General features: G+C 59.9%; 2 protein-coding genes across 4 annotated transcripts; one reads left to right on the top strand and one right to left on the bottom strand.

Moving 5' to 3' along the window:
• Positions 1-1,335: 1,335 nt before the first annotated feature.
• On the top strand, positions 1,336-17,324 carry GNAI2 (G protein subunit alpha i2). Of its 3 annotated transcripts, XM_064453948.1 has the most exons (9): positions 1,337-1,524; positions 10,424-10,466; positions 10,648-10,789; positions 11,173-11,333; positions 13,837-13,965; positions 15,152-15,281; positions 15,506-15,659; positions 16,047-16,254; positions 16,419-17,324. In XM_064453948.1, exons 1-8 carry the CDS (start codon positions 1,407-1,409, stop codon positions 16,235-16,237), a joined length of 1,068 nt encoding a protein of 355 aa, XP_064310018.1. In that variant the 5' UTR covers positions 1,337-1,406; the 3' UTR covers positions 16,238-16,254; positions 16,419-17,324. The 3 variants fall into 3 exon arrangements, with proteins under 3 accessions (XP_064310017.1, XP_064310018.1, XP_064310019.1); XM_064453947.1 differs by having other exon boundaries at positions 1,336-1,524; positions 16,047-17,324; XM_064453949.1 differs by lacking the exon at positions 1,337-1,524 and adding an exon at positions 3,691-3,782 and having other exon boundaries at positions 16,047-17,324.
• A 1,373-nt stretch (positions 17,325-18,697) lies between these two features.
• Positions 18,698-21,912, bottom strand: GNAT1 (G protein subunit alpha transducin 1). Its single transcript, XM_064455720.1, has 8 exons — positions 21,807-21,912; positions 20,497-20,539; positions 20,060-20,201; positions 19,829-19,986; positions 19,608-19,736; positions 19,388-19,517; positions 19,146-19,299; positions 18,698-18,888 (listed from the first exon to the last, which is right to left on the bottom strand). The coding sequence occupies exons 1-8, from the start codon at positions 21,910-21,912 to the stop codon at positions 18,698-18,700; spliced, it is 1,053 nt and encodes a 350-aa protein (XP_064311790.1).

Here is a 21,912-nt window from a genome sequence, read left to right on the forward strand (position 1 = left end):
GGACCTGCAGGAGGCGGCCGGCCCAGGACAGTGGGACCCCCGGGGAGTGGCACCCCCGAGGGAAGCGGGGACTCTGTGGAAGATGGACCCCAGGGAAGCAGGACCCCCGGGGCGTGGGACTCCTGTGGAAGCAGGGCTGGCGCCAGCGCCAGGGCAGTGGGTGCCCCCAGTACGCCCCAGGGGCAGCCCCCCAGCCCTCTCCCATGGTGTGGAGTGGAGGTAAGCCCCCACACCAGCCTAGGCCCCTCTCTCCCCCCTGCCCGCGGGTACGGGGCTTTTCTCCAGCCAGCCCCAGGCCTGGGCGTGGCGCCAGCTCGTTAGCAAAGCCTTATTAGCACTGCAGCTTGCTCCCACGGGAACAGCCCTGCTCCCTCCATGTTGGGCCCATATGTGCTGCTCCATGGACTCCACAGCTGGGATGAGTGGGAGGATGCTGCACCCCTTCCTCTGGCACAGCGGCTTCTAGAGCAGAGCACCCCTTGCTGCCCCCCATCCCACTCGGTGGGTGCCAGCTTGTGGGATGAGCAGAGGCTGGGGGACCCAGGTGGGTGGAAAAGTGCTACCACGGGGCTGGCATGGAGCTGGGGCAGATTCCTGGGCATGGGCCAGCCCAGCAGGGCAGCTGGCACAATCAGGCACCCTCCTTGGCCTGTGTGTGGGGTCCAATTCCCAAGGGTGCCGCTCTGAGAGCTGGGGCAGGGGTAGCAAGCACCAGGGGTACCCCCTACCCTGGGCGAGAGCTGCCAGGTGCCCCAGCCCTTGTCATGGGCACACCAGCCCTGGCACCTACTAAGGAGGTCCCTCCTCCAGCAACGTGGCACATGGATCCCCAAGGACTGGGCCCCATGTCCAGTGATGGGACAAGCTGTCCTATGAGCAACCACCCTGTGACACCATATCCCCACAGAGGGTGGCCCTGAGACAGCATCCCCCCACACCACCGGCCCTGGGGCTGCACCCACCTCTCTGCACCAAAGGAACCCAGGCCTAAAGTCCAGCAACAGACTCCATCTCCTTCCCCGTGCCTGCCCCTGGGCACGCTGGGGCTAGTGCCCGCCTGCCCTGGGCGCGCCATGGCTGGTGCCTGTCTGTCCCAAGGCACATTGTGGCCCTGTGCCTGCCTGTTCCAGGGGACAGGGGGCACCATCAACCACCAGTCCTGGGGCCTGTCCCAGGGCACACAGTGGCCCCATCCCCGCCTGTCCCCGGTACACACCACGACCCACCTCACGCCGATGCCCGGGGCCGCCGCGTGGGGGCCCCTCCCGCCGCGCAGGGATGAGGCCCCGCCCCGCCCGGCCCGGCCCCGCCCCGCGGCCCCGCCCTTCCCGGGCTCTGCCCCGCGGGGGCCGGGCCGGGCAGGGCAGAGCCGCGGCCTCGCGCAGGCAGCCGCCGCCGCTGCCGCCATGGGCTGCACCGTGAGCGCTGAGGACAAGGCGGCCGCTGAGCGCTCCCGCATGATTGACAAGAACCTGCGGGAGGACGGTGAGAAGGCGGCGCGGGAGGTGAAGCTGCTGCTGCTCGGTGAGACCTCCGGTACTCCCTCCCCACCCCTCCCCCCCGGCCCCCTCCCCCGGGCTACCCCCACCGGCCCCGCCGGAACTAGGCAGCCTTGCCGCCCCCGCCCCGTGCTGCCTTGGAGCGACCCTGGGTACCGGCCCGCAGGGATGCCGGCCCCGCCCCGGGGGTCCCCCAGGAGTGGGATGCTGGGCCCAGCCCAGGTTTCGGGTTCCCCCTCCACCCAGTGGGGTGTCTGCCACATATCGGGCCCCAGAGGTCCCCCCAGGAGTGGGGTGCCTGCCCCACCCCAGGCTTCTGGGTTTCCCCCCAGAATTGGTATGCTGACTTCAGAGCAGGCCCTGGAGATCCCCCTAGGAGTGGGATGCTGGTCCCAGCCTAGACTTTAGGGATCCCCCCCAAGGACTGGGGTGTCAACCCCATCCCAGGCCCGAGGGATCCCCCCCAGGAGTGGGGTGCTGGCCATACCCCAGGCTTTGGGTATCCACCCAGGGAATGGGGTGCCAGCCCCACCCCACTGCAATACCATCCCCACAACCCCATTGGTGTCCAGCCTGGGCACATCCCTTGGGGTTGCAAGTTAGGGCATCCCCACCTTCCTGGCTGGGCCCTCCCAGCAAAGGCACTGCAAGTCTGGGCACCCCATCCTGCCTGCCTGGGACCCCCAGCTGCCCAGCTGTGCTGGGGGTGCCCCTCCATGAGCTCCCTTTGACCTGGCCCCAGGCCGGCTGGGGGAGAGGTAACGGGGTCAATGGATACCAGCTGCCCCATGCCTCCCCCCACTGGGGCACCAGGACAGGCCCAAGCTGCTCCATCTCACCTTTGTGCTCCCCTTGCTGTGGGGGCTTGGGCAGGCAACTCTGCCCCACATGTTGCCTGCAGCAGGCAGGGCCCTCCCCACAGCCCACGGGCGCTCTGCCCCATGGATACTCGATTTTTATACCGATAACGGGCTGCTTGCGCTCTTCAAAGCACCCCAGCGATGCTTCTGTGGGCGTTCACAGACCTGCCCTGTGCCTGCAGGCAAGGCAGTCGCTTATTTATTTGAATTATTTTTTTTATAATAACTCCCAGTTGGGGTTTTTGTTCCCTTTCCGAAATTCCCAGGGAGGGCCTTGCTCTGGGTGTGACGCGGGAGCGTGTGGGGCTCCCATGACACTGTGGGGCAGCAGAACATGGGACAGGGTGGAGAAAGCCCCGACTGCTGCCTGGGGAGTGCCGGCAGAAAATGTCTTTCGGCTCGTCGCCGTTGGCAGAGGAAGCCGCCGGCAGCAGGAAGTCACGCCGAAATCCGGCAGCCCTTTATTTGCTCAACCCCTGCCTGCCTTGAGAAATACATAGTTAATGCCTTGAAATGCTCTTTTAACAGAGCGCTTAGGGGTTTTGTTTTGATTTTTATTTTATTTTGCCTTGGCGTGAGCCGAGCCAGTGGCAAGACCTGTCCTAGGGGGTCCGGCCAGGGGTCTGCGCCACTGGGGGGCGGGGGGGGGGGCGGCTGGCTGGTTTTGCAATCTCGCTGACCTGCTTGTTTCCGGGGAGGGGAGTGCGCTGGTGGAGCGAAACCCCATGGGGTTTGCAGGCTTTTGGGGAAACACGTGGTCCCCCTTTTGCTGTGAGCTGCTCATGCACCAGGCCTTGCTCCAGCTCAGCTCCTCTTGGACTGCTGCCTGGCATGAAATAACAGTGCCGGGGGGTGCAGCTGGCTGGGGGGTTTTGGCACCTCCTCTCTGCAGGGCTCTGGGAGGCTCTGGGGTCTGGCCAGGATGGGCAGCATTATCCCAGTGTGGTCAGCTCTGGGTGCCTGGGTTGAGGGAGCCTGGCTGGCTGGCTGAACATCACCGAGGGGTGACAAGGGCTTGCCGGTCAGCCAGGATTGTGGCACGGGCTGCTTGGCCAGCACCCCTTTTCCCCATATCCTGCTCTGTGCTGAAGTGGAGGTGGGAGGAGGAGGATGGCCACACTCCCTTCTGCCAGAGCCAGAGTTTATGGGAGGCATTTCTGATCTCAGCTGGTTTCTAAAGCCAAAAACAGAATAAAATGGCTCCTTTTTTGTGATTTTTTTTTAAAATGTTTATTTTTTCCCCTCACAGCTGTTCAGGTGTAAATAGCACTGGAGCCTTGGGTCATTACTGCCCATTTCCGAGCTGAGCGGTGGCCGGAAAATCCTCCCGAGCCAGCAGGAAGCAGCTGGGGAGGTGGGGCCGGTGTTACCCCCCCAGGACCTGCTGCTCACAGCATCCCTGGCTCCACAAGAACTCCTGGAGGTGGGGACATGGTGCTGGGGGGGGATGCTCCTGGCATTCAGCTGCCCACCCTTCCTGTGGCTTATTTTTTTTCCCCATGGTCAGAGGAAGCTTTGAGGAGAACCAGGGCCTTGCGTGAGCTCAGGCAGGCACTTTTTGGTGAGCACCATGGCTATTGGGTGCACTTGGCAAGGCAGAGCTCTGTGGTCTTCCTGGGGGCTGCAGCACTCTTGCATTTTCCAGAAATAGGGGAGAAAAATTAGGGAGGAAAAAAAATAAGGAGAAAAATAGCTTCACCCTTTGTGCTGAATCAGCCTGTGGCATGAAAAGAAGATGCCTCTTGCAAGCACTGTGATTTTTTTGCTGGTGACTCGTGCCATCCTGCAGCCACGGCTTGAAGCTGCTGGTGCAGCTGGGCAGAACGTGGTGTGAGTGGAGAACACCAGTCTTGGTGTGTGGTTGTGGCAGTGGAAGCACAGGGCTGAGCTGGCCACTGGCACCATGGAGGGCTCGGGGCTGACTGGTGAAGCTGCCTTGGCTCGGTGCCATGCCCTGTGTGTGGCCATGAGCCCACTTCTTCCTTGCCTCTGCTGTGGCAGGTGAGCTGGAGAGGGATGGATGCAGGCTGTTGGTGTGGTGAGGGCAGGCAGGACCCCCAGTGGCACCTGGGACTGCAGGTGGGGACTCAGGCAGATAGGTTGCGTGCTGGATGTTTTGAAGCCCTGGTGTCTCTGATGGGGAGAAATTCCCCCTAGATGAAGCCATCCCCCCTTAAGCAGCCATTCTCCCACTCCCTGTCACCGGAAAACAGAAACCTCCCAAGGTTTTGGTGCTAGGAGAGGCTGGGAGCTGCCACTGACAGCTGAGGGCACCTGGAGCATCTGCCCCGAGGAGCAAGGTTGCTGGCAGCTGCAGTGCCACCACCGGCTCCTCGGCATTGCCAGGGCTCAAACTGCTAGAGTTGCTGGCCATTTCTGCTAGGCAGCAGTGGAAGCTGGCTCCTGCCCAGCACACCGCCCTGCCTTCGGGAGCTAGGTGCTCTGGGGGTGATGCAAGATCAGCTGCAGGCAAGCAGTCACAGTGCTCAAAGCCCCTAATTCCTTATCTTCCTTTGGAGGATTGGGAAAGCAAATGGTTTTCTTGGCTGCTCAGGAGGTGTTTGAGGCTGGGAAGGTGCCCAGGGTGGGGGAAGGTACTGGCAGGTCAATCCCCAGTGGGTTTTGGTGCTGTTTAGGTGGAGGTGCAAACCCCAGGTCAAGGATGCTCCTCTTGCATCCCACACAGCCTGGGTTGCACTGTGGTGAGTCGGAACAGGCAGCTGCCTGAAACAAATCCTGCCCCTATGGCCAGGGCAGGGCTCAGCAGCTTTGTATTTTTTTGGAGGGGCTTGCATAAAAATAGAGGAAGGGAGGGACCAGCTGCGACTTTCAGAGGCTGTGTTTCCCCCGTGCTGCCCTGGGCTTTTGTGCAAGCGGTCGGGTTTGCTGCGCTTCGTCCTGTCTTGGGGTTTTGTTTTTGTCCCTCCTCTTGCCCCAGCCTGGGGTGATGGGAGGGGACAAGGACCCCCTTTCGGTGGGGACACTGGTGGGGCTCTGGTGGTGTTTCTGGTCACGGATTGGGAAGTGCTGGGGAGCAGGGAAGAGCTCAGTGTCGTTAGATCCGGGGGACACCACATCCAACCATCTGGAGCTGGTGGCTGGGCTTGGGATGGGACAGAAGCAAGGAGCCTGGCACCCAGGCCTCGGGACAGGTCACCCCAGTGTCCCAGCTGGTGATGTCCCAGGTGCAGGCAGCTGCCCTCTGCTCTGAGATGAGCACTTAGGCTTTGCCCAGGAGAGGCAACAGGCTTATATATATTTATTTACATGTATGCATTAGAAATATATTTTATATATTTTTATATATTGGGTTTTTTGTATGGAGCAGTATATAAATTGATTTTAATATATATATTAAAAAGTGCATAGGTAGATATATATTGCTTTACCTATATATATATCTTTACAGAAGAAGGTCTCCTGTGGGCTGAGCCTGCCTAGGGCTGTGGGTGCCAGCAGGTGCCAGGGCTGGGATGGCAGTGTGCCCAAATGCTGCTGCTGTAGCTGGGGCCAGCCTGGCCTCTCTGCAGCCACCGGGTTTCCTGCTCTGTGCCGGGCTGGAGTGTGGGTTTCTGGGCTGAAGGCTGGCTGAATCACTAGAGCTGGGAGAGCTGAGTAATCCTCCATCCCCGCTGGCAGAAAACCCAGATGGGGTGAGCAGGGTGCTGGTGGCATCCCATCTGTGCCAGTGGGTGACCCCCAACCCCAGCAGGGCAGGATGGAGGGGATGATGGCACCCAAGCATGGGGACATGGCACTGCTGGGGACAGCTGTCCGGTATGGGCTGCACCGGAGCCAATCCAGGTGTTTGGGGTTGGTGGGGGGGTATGGGGGGAGCATCATGGTGTCCCTGTGCCCAGAGTGGCTGGGGGGGGACGCAGAGGGTGATGGTGTTCAGGAACCCCCCTTTTTTAAGGCTGAGCCCCAGAATTGATGCTGATTACCCCAAATGTGTCTGGGAGGAGGGGACAGCTCACTGCTGAGCCTGAGTGTGGGGGCTTTTCCCCAACCACCCTGGTGCCAGCGTAGCTGGTGTGGGGGGCGAGGGCATGGAGGCAGCTGGTGCCAGTGGAGGGGGGAGAGACCATTAAAGCTATGGCAGGAGCAGAAACAGAGCAGCAAAGTTCTGGGATTCCTGGAAAAAGCCCAGCACAAGGATAGTTTTGTCCAGCTTGCAACCACCAGCAGCCCTTGTTGGTACTGGGGATGTATTTGCCATGCTCCCCCAGGAAAGTGTCCCCAGCCCACCCGTTCTTCCCCTGTGTGCTCTGAACATCCTTCCCACTGCTGTATCTTTTTTTTTTTTTGGGGGGGGGGAGGCAGGGGTTGCCAGGCTGAGCCATGTCTCCGTTGACTCCCTTGGATAGGGGGGTTCTGTGCATCCCTGGAGCCCCCCAATTTTTTGGGGTAATGCCCAGCACTCAGCATCCCACTGGCCACCAATGCATGGGCTCCTCCTGGGAAGCGGCCAGCCCTGTGTGGAATGGGATGGCCCCTGGGAAAAACGCCTTGTGTCACTGTGGGGTTTTAAAAAAACACGATTATTTTTACAGCTATTTTCCATCTATTTTGGGTAGGAAGGAAAATGTCGAAGGGAATCTCTTTTTATTATTTTTTTGTCTTTAGGGTAATTCTGCTTTTAACACACACCTTTGAAAGTTCCATTTGATGGTGGGGACCCCACAGGTGCTAAGGGGGGTGGGCTCCGCAGCTGTCCCTCTGTCCAGCTGTCCGTCCATCCTGCAGGGAAGGGGATCAGTGGGTTTGTCTGGCAGTAAAAACCATGCTTAAATAGTAGCTGCTGTTTGCTGGGCTGGGAGGACTTGCCGGCACAGTGGCTGGGGACAGGGCTCTGGGTGCCACGGATGGGGATGGCTCAGGACCCACTGGTGGATTGAATTCCAGCTTCTCCCCCATTATAAGGAAAATTTTCCATCTGTGCATCACTGCAATCCATGCCTAGATATTTGAAGGCATAAAACAGGATGGTGCCGTCTGGCAAGACGGAAAATCACCTCTCAGTGATTCAGGGTGAGGTGGACCACGAAACCTGTGACCAACTCCTTCAATGTATGGCATTAAATATATGCTGGCCAGAAATATATTGCATTAAATATATGCTGGCCAGAAAGTATCTTAAATCGTGGCTGCAAAATGTATGTTGGCTAAATACATTTTTCACTGGTGGATTAACAGGATGTTTTGGAGCTGGGCAGCTGCTTGCTTTTTAAAATTTTTGAAGATTATTTTTAAGAAAAGGAGGGGGAAATTGGCCTGAGAGCATGCTCTCCTCCTATTTTGACAGGCACCACTCTGGGAATGAGCGCTGCCCAGAGCGCTGCCTGGTCCTGGCAGGCAGGAAGGATGGGCAGGGAGTAGGCAGGGCTGGAGGAAGCCGGGCTGTGGGATCAGCCCACGGTGGGGGCTTCTCTCTGCCCACCCCCCGCCCCGCCCCATGCCTGGCTGGTGCAAGGGGTCCGAAGGGTGTGAAGCCCCTCTGGTGCTGCCTGCCTCCTGCCTGGTTTGTGCAGGAGGGTGGGAGCTGGCACCCTGCCTGGGGATTGTTTTGGGGCGGAATGGGATGGCAGCTGGGGTTTTCCAGGGATTGGAAACTCTTCCCCTCTGCTGTGCTTGTCTGGGGGGGCTGGTAAGGGTCCCCCTGCCCTCAGCTGGGTGGGATTCGCTAGTGCTAGGGCACCCATTGGGCCCCGACATATGCTGGGGGGAAGCAGGCCAGCTTCCCTAGCAGTTACCTGGCCCCTTCATTAGGCAAAGGCAGTGATTTGAAAGGGAAATTAGGATGCACACACACATACACTAACTGCTGCTGCCCCAGCTTCCTTCTGGGTGCTGGCGGGGCAGCTGGGGGATGTTATTAATTAGGGCCTGAATTTCTGCTTGCTGCAATCACATGGGCTCTTGTGCTGGACGAGCTCCCAGTGGCGAGCAGAGGTGCTAGCTTGGAAAGGGGGGTCAATGGTGCGGTTGCCTTCTGCAGCCTGTGCGGAAGGAGCCATGGGGGAAGTTTGCGAGGGAAATGGCCAGCCTCTGCAGCTGCTTGAGAGCGCTGTCCTGCCAGGAGTGGGCAGAAGGTCCCAGGAGGGTTGTTCCCTCCTGGGCAGGAAGCAAATGGCAGGCAGGGTCATACAGAGCAGGAGGCTGGGGGAAAACTGGCACCTTGCCCCAGGGATGCTTATAAGAAGGGTTCTCTCTTGCTGCATGCCTCAGTTTCCCTGTCCGGCACCCATTGGGGAGGGGCATGGTGAATGCAGCCGGCCCTGGCTGCCAAGCCCTGTGGTATGGGGTGGCGTTGCCAGAAATCAGAGGTATTTAATGGAAAAAATGAAGGGATACACTGAGTCCTTCCCCCAGCTGCTCCCAGCTTCAGGCAGGAGTTGCCAGTGCTGACCACGAATGCCGGCCTGGCCGGGCTGTGCCGGGTGCCGCGTCAGCATCCTGAGGGCGCCGGTGGAGGGTCACCCCGCCCTTGGGGATGAGCAAAGCTGTTCCCCCAGCACATACAGTGTGGAAACTGTGGAGCAGGGTGCTGATGACAGTAAATAAAGGGCCTGTGTAGCCCCAATCTCAGGGGACTTCGTGCCCTGAGCAGTGCTCATGGTGATGTCCAAAGGGGTATGTGCCCATCACCAAGGTCGCATTTATGCTGGTGGCACGGGCAGAAGGTGTTTACTCCCTGCTGCCATGTCTCAGCTGGTATGACGAGCTCTGTTTTTCCCAGTTAATTTTAGCATAATCTCAATTTTATTTTTAAATTTTTTTTCTTTTCCCTCCTCTGTAATCTCTCTTCCCCCTCTGCGGCCATGCTGGCACAGCCCTGCTGCTGCCTGCTTGGGGCCCCCTGTAAGGGCAGCTCTGTGACTGAGGGCAGCGGCAGAGGGACCCCTGAGAGGGGTGGGAGAGGATGCAGAGACAGGTGCTCAGCTCAGGGGCATCCCTTGGGATTGGCACCTGGGGGCAGGGACTGCGCTGGTTGCCAGCCAAAGGGAACTCATCCTGCTGGGTGTTCTGGGGTGAGGCGAACCAGGCACTCATTCATCTCAGTAGCACTCCCTGCCCGGAGAGGGGACAAGGGACACACACCGTCCCTGTGAGCTTCCCCTTTGAGCTTCCCCTTTCTTGCAGCTAGGGTGACTTTGTTCCTTCCCCACTCCCAGTGTGGGGAGGGAGGGCTGGGCTGGGAGCTGCACTGTTCCCTGTGTGGGGGTGATGTCTCCAAGGGGGATGGGATGGCAGAGGGGGAGCCTTAGGTGCTCTGGCAGTCCCCTCTGAACCCCTGGCATCCTGCATATGGATGCTGAAAGATAAATGCACTGCAAAAGCCGTTGGCTTTCCCTGCTGGCAGCCACCTCCACAGCCTGGCTGGGGCACGGGACCCAGCAGGCTGGAAAGTGCACACTATTTAAAAAGCAACCCGGGGGTGGCTGATCCCACTGGGAGCCGCTCGAGCTGGCTGGTGGAGGCGGCAGCTTCTTCCCGAGTTCCCTGGGGTGCTTGGCTTGAGCTGCCTGGCCCTCTGCCCGTACCTGGTGGCACGAGCATCTCCATGTCCTGGCTGCTGCTGGTTCCAGCTGTGGGCACACAGGGAGGCTGGCACTCCATCATTCCCCAGCGCGACAGGGATGCGGGATGCAGCAGCTAAGCTCAAGCTCTGCCTTGAGCTGGGACGGCAGGTGATAGGCAGGGCTTAGCCCCTCATTGCAGGGCATCCCCAAGCTCGACTGATGCCAGGGCTGCCAATTGTCTTGGCTGCAGCATGCTGGGACTGCAGGGGAAATGTTAGTGTATTGATGCCATTTTCCTGGCCCAGAGCAGGTGTCATTTCTCCTCTTGGGAGCTACTACAAGGTCCCCCCCAGGCCCTCCTTTTCCTCCCCCTTTCTTGGCCCTGACATCCCCAGAACCCATGCAAGCATCTTCTCCAGCCAACACTGGGAGCTATTCTCCAATGGTTGAGGTGCCCACCACGCTCCCTCCCTGGGCTGGGGGGAGTCCCTGGCTTTGGGCAGTACCTCACTGCTCATGTCCCCTTCTTGTTTCTCTGCAGGTGCTGGTGAGTCTGGGAAGAGCACCATTGTCAAACAGATGAAGTGAGTGGTCCCTGCAATGTCACGGTGGCTGATACCATGCAGACCTTGACTGTGGGCTCTGAAACCAGTGGCACCCAGGGAAAGCTCCCCATCAGTGTTGCCACAGAGCATGGGTGGGGGGGCAGCACCCCATGGTGCCCTGCAAAGGGCTAACCTTGCCTGTCTCTCTCCCTTGCCCCAGGATCATCCATGAGGATGGCTACTCAGAGGAGGAGTGCCGGCAGTACAAAGCCGTGGTTTACAGCAACACCATCCAGTCCATTATGGCCATCATCAAGGCGATGGGGAACCTGCAGATTGACTTTGGAGACTCCTCCAGAGCAGTGAGTGTCATCCTGCTCCCACTGCATCTGGCAGGGGTGGGAGTTCTTGAGGGGCAAAAGCAGATGTGCCCAAAGCTGGAGACCAGGATCAAGAGTGGCCCTGTCCAAGCCCTGCTGCTCCCTGGCTGGCTGTGACCTCCTGTCCCTGGTGCTGAGGATGGCAGGACCCAAAGCATAACCCATGGGTGGCCTATCTCAGCATGGCACCCGATGGGTGCAGGAGTGGGGATTCTGCTGCTTCCCTTGGGTGTTGTCCCCATTCACTGTTGGAGCTCCTGCCTTGCTGTCCGTGTGGGACATGGTGGGCTCTGGTCAGGTCCTCTGGGGGAGAGCAAGCTTCAATAACCCCATGCCAAAGCTTGAGCCCTGTTTTTTCCCTGCAGGATGATGCTCGGCAGCTGTTCGCACTCTCCTGCACTGCTGAGGAGCAGGGCATCATGCCGGAGGACCTGGCCAACGTGATCCGGAGGCTGTGGACTGACAACGGGGTCCAGGCTTGTTTTAACCGCTCCCGAGAGTACCAGCTGAATGACTCTGCTGCCTAGTGAGTACCCTGCATCTGTCCCCCAGCTTGGCTGGATCCAAGCTCTGTGGGCTGTGTTGCTTTTATTGAGCAATAGAAAATCCCCCAGGGGCTGCTGTTGCCCATCGCCAGGCTTGGGGGCTGGCGCTGCCACTTCCTGTCCAGTGCTGGGGCTGGGCTGGAGCAGAACTGGGAAGGCGGATGTTTCGAAAGCTGTTTCCTCCTCTGGCAGGGTGCTGCATCCCCCTCCTGCCACTGCTCTGTGCCCATGCCCTTCCCCAGAGGATGCTCTCCCCTGGCCTCCCTGAGATGGCTCCCCCGATGTGAGCACGGCCAAGGGTCCTGCCTGACCTCATGGTCCTTCATGGGCTATGAAGGCAAGAAAGAGGCCCAAAGAAAGCACTGGGTATCCTGTATGGTCTGAACAGGCCAATTAGGATGCACAAGAGGCTTTTCTTTTTCTTTTTAACTGAGTTTGTAGGGAAAGACTTGGCATTACACTAGCATATTAGCCAGCAAGCTAGTGTTTAGGTAGATAAATTGCCTGCATCTGGTTGGGTTTATCCCTGAAGAGATTTAATAAATAAATTAATCTGTGTGATTATCTGTATGATTGCTGGAGAGGGTGGTGCAGCCAAGGCTGTGTTCAGCTTGCACGATGCCTTCCTGCCCTCTGTGTCCAGACCCCTTGTGGTAAAGCAGGACCAGGGGAGCTTGTGGTGTGCCGGGAAACCCCTGCCAAGGGTGGCAGCAGTGGGGATTGAGCACCCTTGGGACTCACCACCGTTCTGGGGGCTGCTTGGTTCCCCCCGTATGCCAGGCCAGCCATCCCCTCCCGCTTGGCACTGGCGGGTCCCTATTCTGCACTGAGGTCACTGGGGGGAAGAGGTTGCAGGAGCACTCCTGGCAAGCACTGACCCCAAAGAAGCTTCTGTCGGCATTTTCCTCTGGTGTGTGCAGCTTTCGCTTCCTCCTGCCAGGCACCTGGCTGCCCTCCCCAACCCCTGTCCCACTCAGCCCCATCCCTCCCCAGCCAGTGCCAGCATTTCCCTGGTAGTGCCGCACTGTGCCGTGGGTGCCGGCTTGGAGGCACGGGAGACCTGGCAGGTGCCTGGCAGCAAGCATGCACAGTTCAGGCAAATACATTTGCAGAGTGTCTGTAAATCAAGTATTGCCATAAATACATTTATGGAGGATTAGGCATGCTATGGGGGTTGGGCAACTATTAATTAGAAGCCCCCTCAAGATGTTGCCCCACCCTTTTTCCGGCCCCGTGGAGATGCTGGTGGGGTAGCTGATGCCTTGTCCAGTCCCCTGGGGATGGTGCTGCACCTGCAGTGCTGCCATCACAGGGCACTCTGGGGATGAGGAGCCCCGTGCTGGGCCAAGCATGCACCTCACCCATGCCCCAGCTTTCTGCAGCAGCCCTCAGCCTCCTCCTCCACAGTCTGTTGGGGTGCCAGGAGCTCGGGTGGGTGCTTGCTGGCATACTGGGGCTGGGTGTGAGGTCCAAGTGTTGCCGGCGCCGTGTACGGCGCTGCCACAGTGTTTCCTGTTTTTTTGTCAGCCGGAGGCCGTGTGTGTTTCCGGCTGTTTTTGAGCTGCTCCGTGGCAGTAGTGTGCTGGCCTCCCCGCCCTTGCACCCACAGCAGGGTTCCGGGGCACCCATGGCTCTGGATTCCTGGGAGCTGGTGAGCAGCCATGCTGCCATCAGAGCTGGGGATCTCCATGACCTTGCAAGCTGTAATCTGACTTTCACCAAATTACAGGGCTGCAAAGGCCTTAATTAGGGCAAACCTAATTTGCTTAAAGGAGCCTGTTTATAATAACCCAATTAAAGCAACGTGAGCTGGAGAAATCAAAACCAGCATTGGTCCCCCCCGGCATCCCTCAGCTGGTCCCAGCGGGCTGCTTGGGGACTGAGCTACTACTGCTGCCAGGATCCAAGGTCTGGTGGGGCCAGGCAGGCAGCAGGGCAGGCAATGTCACCCTGGGGGCCTCGGGGTGAGCAGCAGCCCCCCAGCGATGGTGCTCCCCATCCCTCTGGCTGCCCGCCTCCCGCTTCCTTCCAGGATGCCGGCCCTTTGTGTCTTTTGACTATAAATGGCACGGTGCCATCAATTGTTTCCGCCGGTGCTGCGGCTGGTTGCCATAGCAGTGAATACTTTCTTCTTGCCATTTCCCCCATGCAAGTTGTTGAGGAAACGGGGGGAGCCCCCCAGCCTGGCTGTGTCCCCTGCCTGGCCCCAGCTGCCAGCACACTGGCCCTCGTTCCCATGTGTCCTCTTGCTGCCCCAGCAGCTGGCCATCCTGCCATGCCCTGCCCATGTCTGGCAGGGTGGCAGGGTGACCCCAGCGTGTGGATGGGGTCTGCTGTGCTGCCTGGCTCAGCACTGCACACCCTGAATGGATAATGCCAGGCTGTGGGCAGGGGACCCTGGGTGGTGTGGGGATTCGCCATGGGATTTGGGTGGGTCATGCCCCATAGTCCAGCTTCCACAGCACCTTTCTGCCTCCTCCCCAGCTACTTGAATGACCTGGAGAGGATAGCCCGTGCCGACTACATCCCCACCCAGCAGGACGTGCTGCGCACCAGGGTGAAGACCACTGGCATTGTAGAGACCCACTTCACCTTCAAGGACCTGCATTTCAAGTATGTCTGACCCCTTCCAAGGTGAAAAAAACCCCACCCTTACTCCCCATGCTGGGCCAGATCCTGCTTGCACGCCGCACACGCCAAGTCCCCCCAGCTTTGCTCATGGCGGGAGCTGCCGCTTCAGAGAGCGGAAACCACCGAAATAGCTGGAGCAGGCTCAAAAACATCTCGTAGGGCTCAGCCTGGGGGCGGATCCAGCCTCTGGCAAGGAGAGGAAGGGGGAAGGCATCTCCGGTGCTGTGACGCTGCTTCCATGCTTCGTGCTTCCCGACATGGGAAGGGCATTGAGTGGCAGCCAGGGGTTTTGGGTTGGGAACCAGTGCTGCTGCCCACTGGCAGCCCAGGGTTGCTTTCCACCAAAAACCAGTGGGGAAATAGTCAGGGCTCCAGTTCCCAAGGCAGAAAGCTGGCGTCGCACATATCCCAGGAGATTTAGTCACTTGGCAACAGAGCTGCCAGCAGAAAGATCTGCTGGGGTCCTCCCTTAGTGCAGGGGGCTCTCAGCGCCCCCCGTGCCACCCTGGTGGGATGGCTGTGCTTGGTTGCACATTGCCAGGGCCATGCTTCGGAGTTGGCAGTGGGCCAGAGAGGGTGGTCTGGGGGCAGGGGAGCGCAGCAGTGAGGAAGCCTCTCTGCTGGCTGGGTGGCTGGAAGTGGACCTGGCACTGCTTCTGGGCTCTTCTCCGTGGAGGCAGGGCATCCTCTGCTGCCTGCAGTGGGAGAGGCACACAGTGCACCGGAAGCATCCCTTCAGCCCTCGTGCTGCCTGCAGTCCCACTGAGACCCCAGCTGCTTGGCCAAGCACTGTGGCTCCCCTTGGTCCAAGGTCTCTGGCAACACCCTGCAGCACCCATTCTGGAGTGGGCCTCCAAAAGCACTTCCGGGAGCCTGGCTTCAGGGAGCATTGCACTGACACCTCCTGGGAAAGGCGGCCTGATCCTACCTCGGCTCACAGGATGAATTTGCTCTGGCTGGGAAATGAGCCAAGACAGTGCCGTCCCTGGGATGGGCAGTGGGTGCTAGGGCAGATCTGCAGCCCTGGCAAAATCACTGGGGTAGAGGCACCCTGCTCTGCCTGCCTCAGTGCTGCTCCTGTTCTGGGCAGCTGGGGAAACTGAAGCAGGGCATGGGGTGAGGGAGGTTGGGAGCTGCCACCCGCCACCATGCCACCTCCCTGCCACAGGATGTTTGATGTGGGTGGCCAGCGCTCGGAGCGGAAGAAGTGGATCCACTGCTTCGAGGGGGTGACGGCTATAATTTTCTGTGTGGCCCTGAGTGCCTATGACCTGGTGCTGGCTGAAGACGAGGAGATGGTGAGTTGGGTGGGATGGAGCTGGCACTGTGAGCTGTCCCTTCCTTGGGTGGCTGGGGAAGCACCCCCTCCTCTAGTGGCCACCAGTACCCTGGCCAGTGTGGTCCAAGCCTTGCAGGGCCCTCGGCATCCCCTGCCCAGGCTGGCAGGAGCAGTGGGGGCAGCAGTGGGGTGGGCACTGCCTGGGGGTCCCTGCCTAGCTCAGGCTGCCGTCTTCCCTGCCAGAACCGGATGCACGAGAGCATGAAGCTGTTTGACAGCATCTGCAACAACAAGTGGTTCACAGACACGTCCATCATCCTCTTCCTCAACAAGAAGGACCTCTTTGAGGAGAAGATTGTGCACAGCCCCCTGACCATCTGCTTCCCTGAGTACACAGGTACTGTGGGATCCCTTAGTGCCTTCCCTGGTCCCCCTGGCAGGAGGAGCAGGCAGTGCCTTGCCTGGACACTGTAGCAGGAGGTGCTAGGGATGGAGATGCTGCCTCTTGTGCCCAGGGAGCAGTGTGTTGGGGCAGAAAGTGGGTTGCCGTGGTGTTTGGGGTGCCCCAGTGTATGGGGGAAGATGGGAGTGAACAAGGGGCAGCAGCCCTGGGGGGGTTTAGCTGAGGCTAACTGTGCCTGGGGAGCATCAGTTTGGCATTGGGGCAGTGGCTGTGGTGGGGGGGGGGAGCCAAGCTGAGCCCAAAGCCCTTAGGTGCCAGTGGCAGGGGGGTCCTGCTGTCCCTGGGCAGCTGCAGGGCAGCCCAGCGTCTCCTCCTCCCCAGGGGCCAACAACTACGATGAGGCGGCTGGCTACATCCAGAGCAAGTTTGAGGACCTGAACAAGCGGAAGGACACCAAGGAGATCTACACCCACTTCACCTGTGCCACCGACACCAAGAACGTGCAGTTTGTCTTTGACGCTGTCACTGATGTCATCATCAAAAACAACCTGAAGGACTGTGGGCTTTTCTGAGGGCTGGTGTTGCCCAGGTGGGTGGTGGGTCCTGGTGGTGGCCCCCCAGATGGGGTGGTCACAGAGCACCCTCCGTGGCCAGGACAGGTGCTGCCTGCTATCCCTGCTGTGGCACAAGCTGGCGGGGGGGCCTGTGCACCCCTCCCCAGACCCCACCCACTCACCACCCATTCTCTCCTAGGATCCTCGTCCATGCCAGTGAAGGAAGGACCGTGCCACCTGCCCACTCCTGCTTCTTTTTTTCATCCCTATGCCCCCATCCCATAAAGACACTTTTTGGGTGCCAGCATGGTGGCAGGGCCCATGTCCCCCCTGCCATCCCCACTCGCCCCCCTGCCATCCTCCTCACCTGGTGTCACCTGTTCTGCCTTCCTGGGGAAAATGGTGTTTTAATTTTGATTTTTAACCCCTTAACCACTCCAGCCCTCCCGTTTATTTGCTCCTGAGCCCTGGCGCTCTCACTGTTTACATTACAAGTGTTGCTGGCATAGGGGGGACACAGGGGCCCCATTGGGTCTGCCCACCTGGCAGAAAACACGACCAACAACATTCCTTTTAGTAAATAAAAGAAATAAAAAAACGGGGGGGGGGGGAACAACAACAAACCCAAACCTGTGCAAAAAAAAACCACACCACACCGGCTGGGTCAAGGTTGCTTTTTAAAGAAACCTTTCTACGGAACTATTTAAAAGCATTGAGTGCTACATGGTGGTGGCACCCTCCATGGTCAGCCCACCCCCCAACTGTGTGCCTTGGGGTGTGTGTGTGTGTGTCCGCATACCACCTGGCCTTGCTGCCCACCACCACTCAGAGGGATGGGCAGGAGGGTGGGCACGGCCCGCTGCCTGTATCTTCTTGCCCCCCTTCCCCCCCCCCCCCCCTTATTTTCTAAACCTAGTTTTGTAGGGCTAGCTGTTGCATTTGGCGAGGAGAGCATGCTGTACAGAATGGCCCCTGCGGTCCCCCACAGCCTGGGGGGGGCCCTCTCAGCCAGTGCCTGTGGCCTTGCTTTTCCCACGGGATATTTTACTGAATTTGTCACCTGATTTGAAATAATAAAATGTAGAAAGAAAAAAAAAAGAAAAAATATATACTGACATGCCCCTCCATGACTCGGGTGTGGGCATGGGTGTTTCACCTCTGAGGGAGGGCTAGGGGGAGTCCCTGGGGGTGGGAGAGGGACAAGGGGTGGGCTGGCATCACCCCAGGCGTTCAGCAGCATCCCCTGGGTGTGGGGGGTGAGGGCAGCAGCGGGATCCCTGGGCAGGGAGCTGGGTTGTTGCTGGTGGGGCTAAGCCCCCCTTAGGGGGTGCTGGCTTAGCAGCTGGGTGTGCTGTGCTGCTGCGGGAGCCATGAGCACCCCCTGGCCCTGCATCAGGGACAGTGGCATCTGGGGCACCCAGTGACATGTGGCTCTGAGGGAGATCTGGCACCCCTTGCTCCCAGCTCCAGGGGGCACCCATGGACACCCAGTACACTGCAGCACCCAAGGGACCCACAGCATCCCCCAGCTCCAAGGGGTTCCTGGAGAAGCCCAGCAACCCCCAGCTCCAGGGTGCACCCAGGGACCTCCAGCAACCCTGAGTTCCAAGGGGCACCCGAGCCCAAGTAACCCCAGCTCCAAGGGGGCCCCAGGAACCCTCAACAACCTGCAGCGCTCTAGCGACCCCCCAGCACCCCCAACTCCAAAGGCTACCCAGGACACCCTAGCACCCCTCAGCTCCAAAGGGTACAAGGGACCCCAGGACCTCTCAGCACGCCTCAGTTCCAAGGGACACTCAGGCACCCCCAGCACCCTGCAGTGCCTAAGAACCCCCCAGCACCACCAAGCTCCAAGGGTACCAGGGACCCACAGCACCCCAAGGGACTCCCAGCACAGCTCAGCTCCAAGGGGTACCCAGAGATCCCCAGCACTAAAGGATACCAGGGATGCCCAGCACCCAGGGGCCCCCCAGTACTTTCAGCTCCAAGGAGTATCCAGGGACTCTCAGCACACAAGGGACCCCGAGTATCCCCAGCTCCAAAGGGCATCCAGGGACCTCTGGACCCCTCTGGACCCCTCAGCTCCAAGCGGCACTTGGGGACCCTCAGCACCCTGCAGTGCCCAAGGGACCTCCAGCACTACCGAGCTCCAAGGGTACCACGGACTCCCAGCATCAAGGGTACCAGAGATGCCCAGCACCCAAGGGTATCCAGCACCCTGGAGCTCCCAGAGCGCCCAGGACCCCTAGCACTCAGTGGCACCAGGTGCTCTGCAGTGCTGGCTGGCATTAGGGCTGGTGGGGAAGGGGAGTGGGGCCCTGCCCCCCACCCAGGGACGGCTCTGGGGCTGAGCGGGTCAAATCCCAGGGGGCTCAGGGCAAGTGGAGATTGTTGTGGAGGTGGTGTGGGGGCAGCAGTGGGGCTGGGCCCCAGGGAAGGAGGAGACCCAAGCTGGGGAGGGGGCACTGGGGCTGGGGCTTAGAAGAGCCCACAGTCCTTGAGGTTCTCCTTGATGATGATGTCGGTGACGGCGTCGAAGACGAACTTGACATTTTCAGTATCGGTGGCGCAGGTCATGTGGGAGTAGATCTCCTTCACATCCCGCCGCATGTTCAGCTCCAGGAACTGCAGCTTGATGTAGTTGCCTGCGTCCTCATAGGTGTTGGGACCTGGTGATGTGGCAGTGAGCAGGGGTCCCCCCCGGACTGGTGTGTCCCCCCTCCATGGGTGCTGGCCCAGCATCACCCAGCGCTCCCCCGGGTGGGCAAACCTCGCTTGGTCCATGAGCAACGCTAGTGCAGCATTGCTTGCATGGGGTGCTGAGGACACCTGGTGGGTGGCTGCTGCAGGGTGCTGGCACCCAGCCCCTCACCAGCGCCCCACCACCCCCGCCTGCCCCCGGTGGGCTAACCACTGCCACCCTCACCATCGTAGTCGGGGAAGCAGATGCTGAGGTGAGCCTTCTTGATCTTCTCCAGGAAGACATCCTTCTTGTTGAGGAAGAGGACGATAGAGGTGGTGGCAAAGTAGCGGTGGTTGCAGATGCTGTTGAAGAGGTGCAGGCTCTCATGCATGCGGTTCTGCGGAGGGACACAGCACTGTTAGGCCCATGGCGACCCCCCACATTGTGATGGGGGGGGATGCATGTGCCTCAGGAGCCTTCCTCACCACTTCATCATCCTCTACCAGGACCATGTCATAGGCGCTGAGGGCTGCGATGAAGATGATGCAGGTCACCCCCTCAAAGCAGTGGATCCACTTCTTCCGCTCTGAGCGCTGGCCACCCACGTCAAACATCCTGAGCAGGGTGGAGGGGGTACATCAGCACTCCCCACCCCTGCCCACCCCCGCCCCTGGCACCAGCCCTCACCGAGGGCTCAGACCCCACCTGAAGTTGAGGTCTTTGAAGGAGAACTGGGTCTCAATGATACCGGTGGTCTTTACACGGGAGCGCAGCACATCCTGCTCTGTAGGGACGTAGCCAGGGGTCACCAGGCGCTCCAGGTCTGACAAATAGCTGGCCAGGCACATAGTGGGCATGAGACATGGGTTTGTATCCCCAGACCCACCCCTGCCCAGACCAGCCCCTCCCCCTATCCCCCCACGTACTAGCCAGCTGAGTCATTGAGCTGGTACTCAGAGGCACGGTCAAAGCAGGCTTGGATGCCTGTGTCTTTCCAGAGCCGCCCGATGATATCTGACATCTCCTTGGGCATGGTGCCCTCCTCAATGGTGTCTGAGAGGTGCAGCAGCTTGCGAGCATCATCCTACAAGGGAGAGGGGCTCAGCGGGGCTGGGGAGCTGGGAGGACCCCCCTGCCTGGCGTGGGGTGCCCCTCACCTGGCGAGCTGAGTCCCCATACTGGATATTGAGGGTAGTCATGGCCCGCACGATGGCCAACATGGACTGGAGCGTGTTGCTGTAGATGATGGCGATGAACTCCAGGCATTCCTCCAGTGAGTAACCGTCCTGGTGGATGATCCTGGGCGGGGGGGGGGGGGGCGGGGGGGCACAGGGCTGAGCTGGGTGCCGCAGGGTGAGATGGCACCCATGGGTGCAGCATGGGGCTGAGGTGGGCACTGTGGCGTGGGGAGGGGGCACCTGTGGGTGTAGCTTGGGGCTGAACTGGGAGCTGTGGGGCTGAGCCAGGCACTAAGTGATGAGTGCATATCATGGCTGTGGCATAGGGGTGAGCCAGGCGTGGTGGGACGGGGCACCCCGGGGCTGCTGTGTGGGGCAGGCATGGGGCATGGCCAAGTGTCACCCCCGACACTTACTTCATCTGCTTGACAATGGTGCTCTTCCCCGACTCCCCTGCTCCTGTGGGAACAAAGCACAGATCACAGGGGTGCCTGCACCATGGGCCCCCCTGGCTGTGCCCCGTGCTGGCCCTCTGGGACCCCTGGTGCCTGGCACAGCCAGGGGACACTGGTGGCCATGCCAGGTCTGAGGCACAGGGCAAGGGGATTACAGCCTGGTGCCAGTGGGCATTAAGGTTGGGCTGAGCTGCTGTGGCTAATGGGATCTGTGGCAGCTCAGATGGGGATGTGCTTGGGGACCCAGGGGAGGGCTAGGGGACACAGTGGCATTGCAACCCTGCCATGTACCACCTGATGCCCAAGCCTGTGGCAGTACAGGAGGATGTGGCCTGGGCTGGGATAGGATAGCAATGGTACCCATGGTCCCGCCATGTCCAGGGCACCCTAGTCCTCGGACACCACTGGGCAGATGGGAGGGACTGGGATGGACCTGTAGTGCTGAGAGGCTGCAGGGACAGACCCCAGGGCTGGGCAGAGGGGTGGTGGTGTGGGCTCATAGGGGTGCCTGTGAGGATGGGGTAGTGGGAAGCTGCTGGGGTGGGTTGCTCATAGGTGGTATTAGTGAAGACTCAAGATGGGTTGGTTGGGTTTGGGGCGGGGCCTGGGAGTGGGGGGATGTTGGGGTGAGCTGTTGGATGGGCTGGTTGGCTTTGGGGGCACCTGGAAGCTGGGGGCTCTTAGGGTGGGCTGTTGGGATGGGTTCTTGGGTTAGGGGTGCCTGACGGGGTGGGGGGGGAAGAGGTCTGTTGGGTAAGCTGTGGAGCTGGTTTGGGGAAGCCTGGGAATGGGTGGACTGTTGGGCTGGTCTGGTTGGGTTTAGGGGGTGGTCAGGGAAACTTTGAGTCAGCTGTTGGTGTAGGCTCATTCTTTTTTAGGGGTGCCTGGGAGTGGGATGCTGCTGGGGGCACTCTTGGGGTGGGCTGGTTGGGTTTAAGGGTGCTAGAGGCATCAGGGAAACATTGAGTGGGCCATTGAAGTGGGTGGTTTGAGGCTGTCTGGGAATGGGTGTGCCGTTGGGGTGGGCTGTTTTAGGGGTGATAGGGGAGTCAGGGGAACATTGACTGAGCTGTTGGGGTGGGCTGGTTGGGTTTGGGGGTGCATCTGGGGGTCAGGAACAACGGGTGGGCTTGTTGGGTTTAGGGGAGGCTGTTGGGGTGGGCTGGTTGGGTTGAGGGGTGCAGCGAAATCTCAGAGGAACATTGGGTGAGCTGCTGGGATCAGATGCACAAAGGATGGGTATCTCCCCCAGGGTGTTGTCTCCCACATACCCAGCAGCAGCAGCTTGACGGTCCTGGCATCCTTCTCAGCATCCTCTTTGAGCTTCTTCTCCAGCTCACGGGAATGCTTCTCCTCAGCGCTGGCCCCAGCACCCAT

Source organism: Phalacrocorax carbo, chromosome 6 (assembly GCF_963921805.1).
Source record: "Phalacrocorax carbo chromosome 6, bPhaCar2.1, whole genome shotgun sequence".
NCBI lineage: Eukaryota > Metazoa > Chordata > Aves > Suliformes > Phalacrocoracidae > Phalacrocorax > Phalacrocorax carbo.

Coding starts and splice junctions, on each gene's coding strand:
- GNAI2 (XM_064453947.1), top strand. CDS start 1,407: ATGGGCTGCACCGTGAGCGCTGAGGACAAGGCGGCCGCTGAGCGCTCC. Junction 1,525..10,423: donor GGTGAAGCTGCTGCTGCTCG/GTGAGACCTCCG, acceptor GTTTCTCTGCAG/GTGCTGGTGAGTCTGGGAAG. Junction 15,660..16,046: donor CTGCTTCCCTGAGTACACAG/GTACTGTGGGAT, acceptor CCTCCTCCCCAG/GGGCCAACAACTACGATGAG.
- GNAT1 (XM_064455720.1), bottom strand. CDS start 21,912: ATGGGTGCTGGGGCCAGCGCTGAGGAGAAGCATTCCCGTGAGCTGGAG. Junction 20,202..20,496: donor ACCATTGTCAAGCAGATGAA/GTAAGTGTCGGG, acceptor CCCCCCGCCCAG/GATCATCCACCAGGACGGTT. Junction 18,889..19,145: donor CTGCTTCCCCGACTACGATG/GTGAGGGTGGCA, acceptor CCACATCACCAG/GTCCCAACACCTATGAGGAC.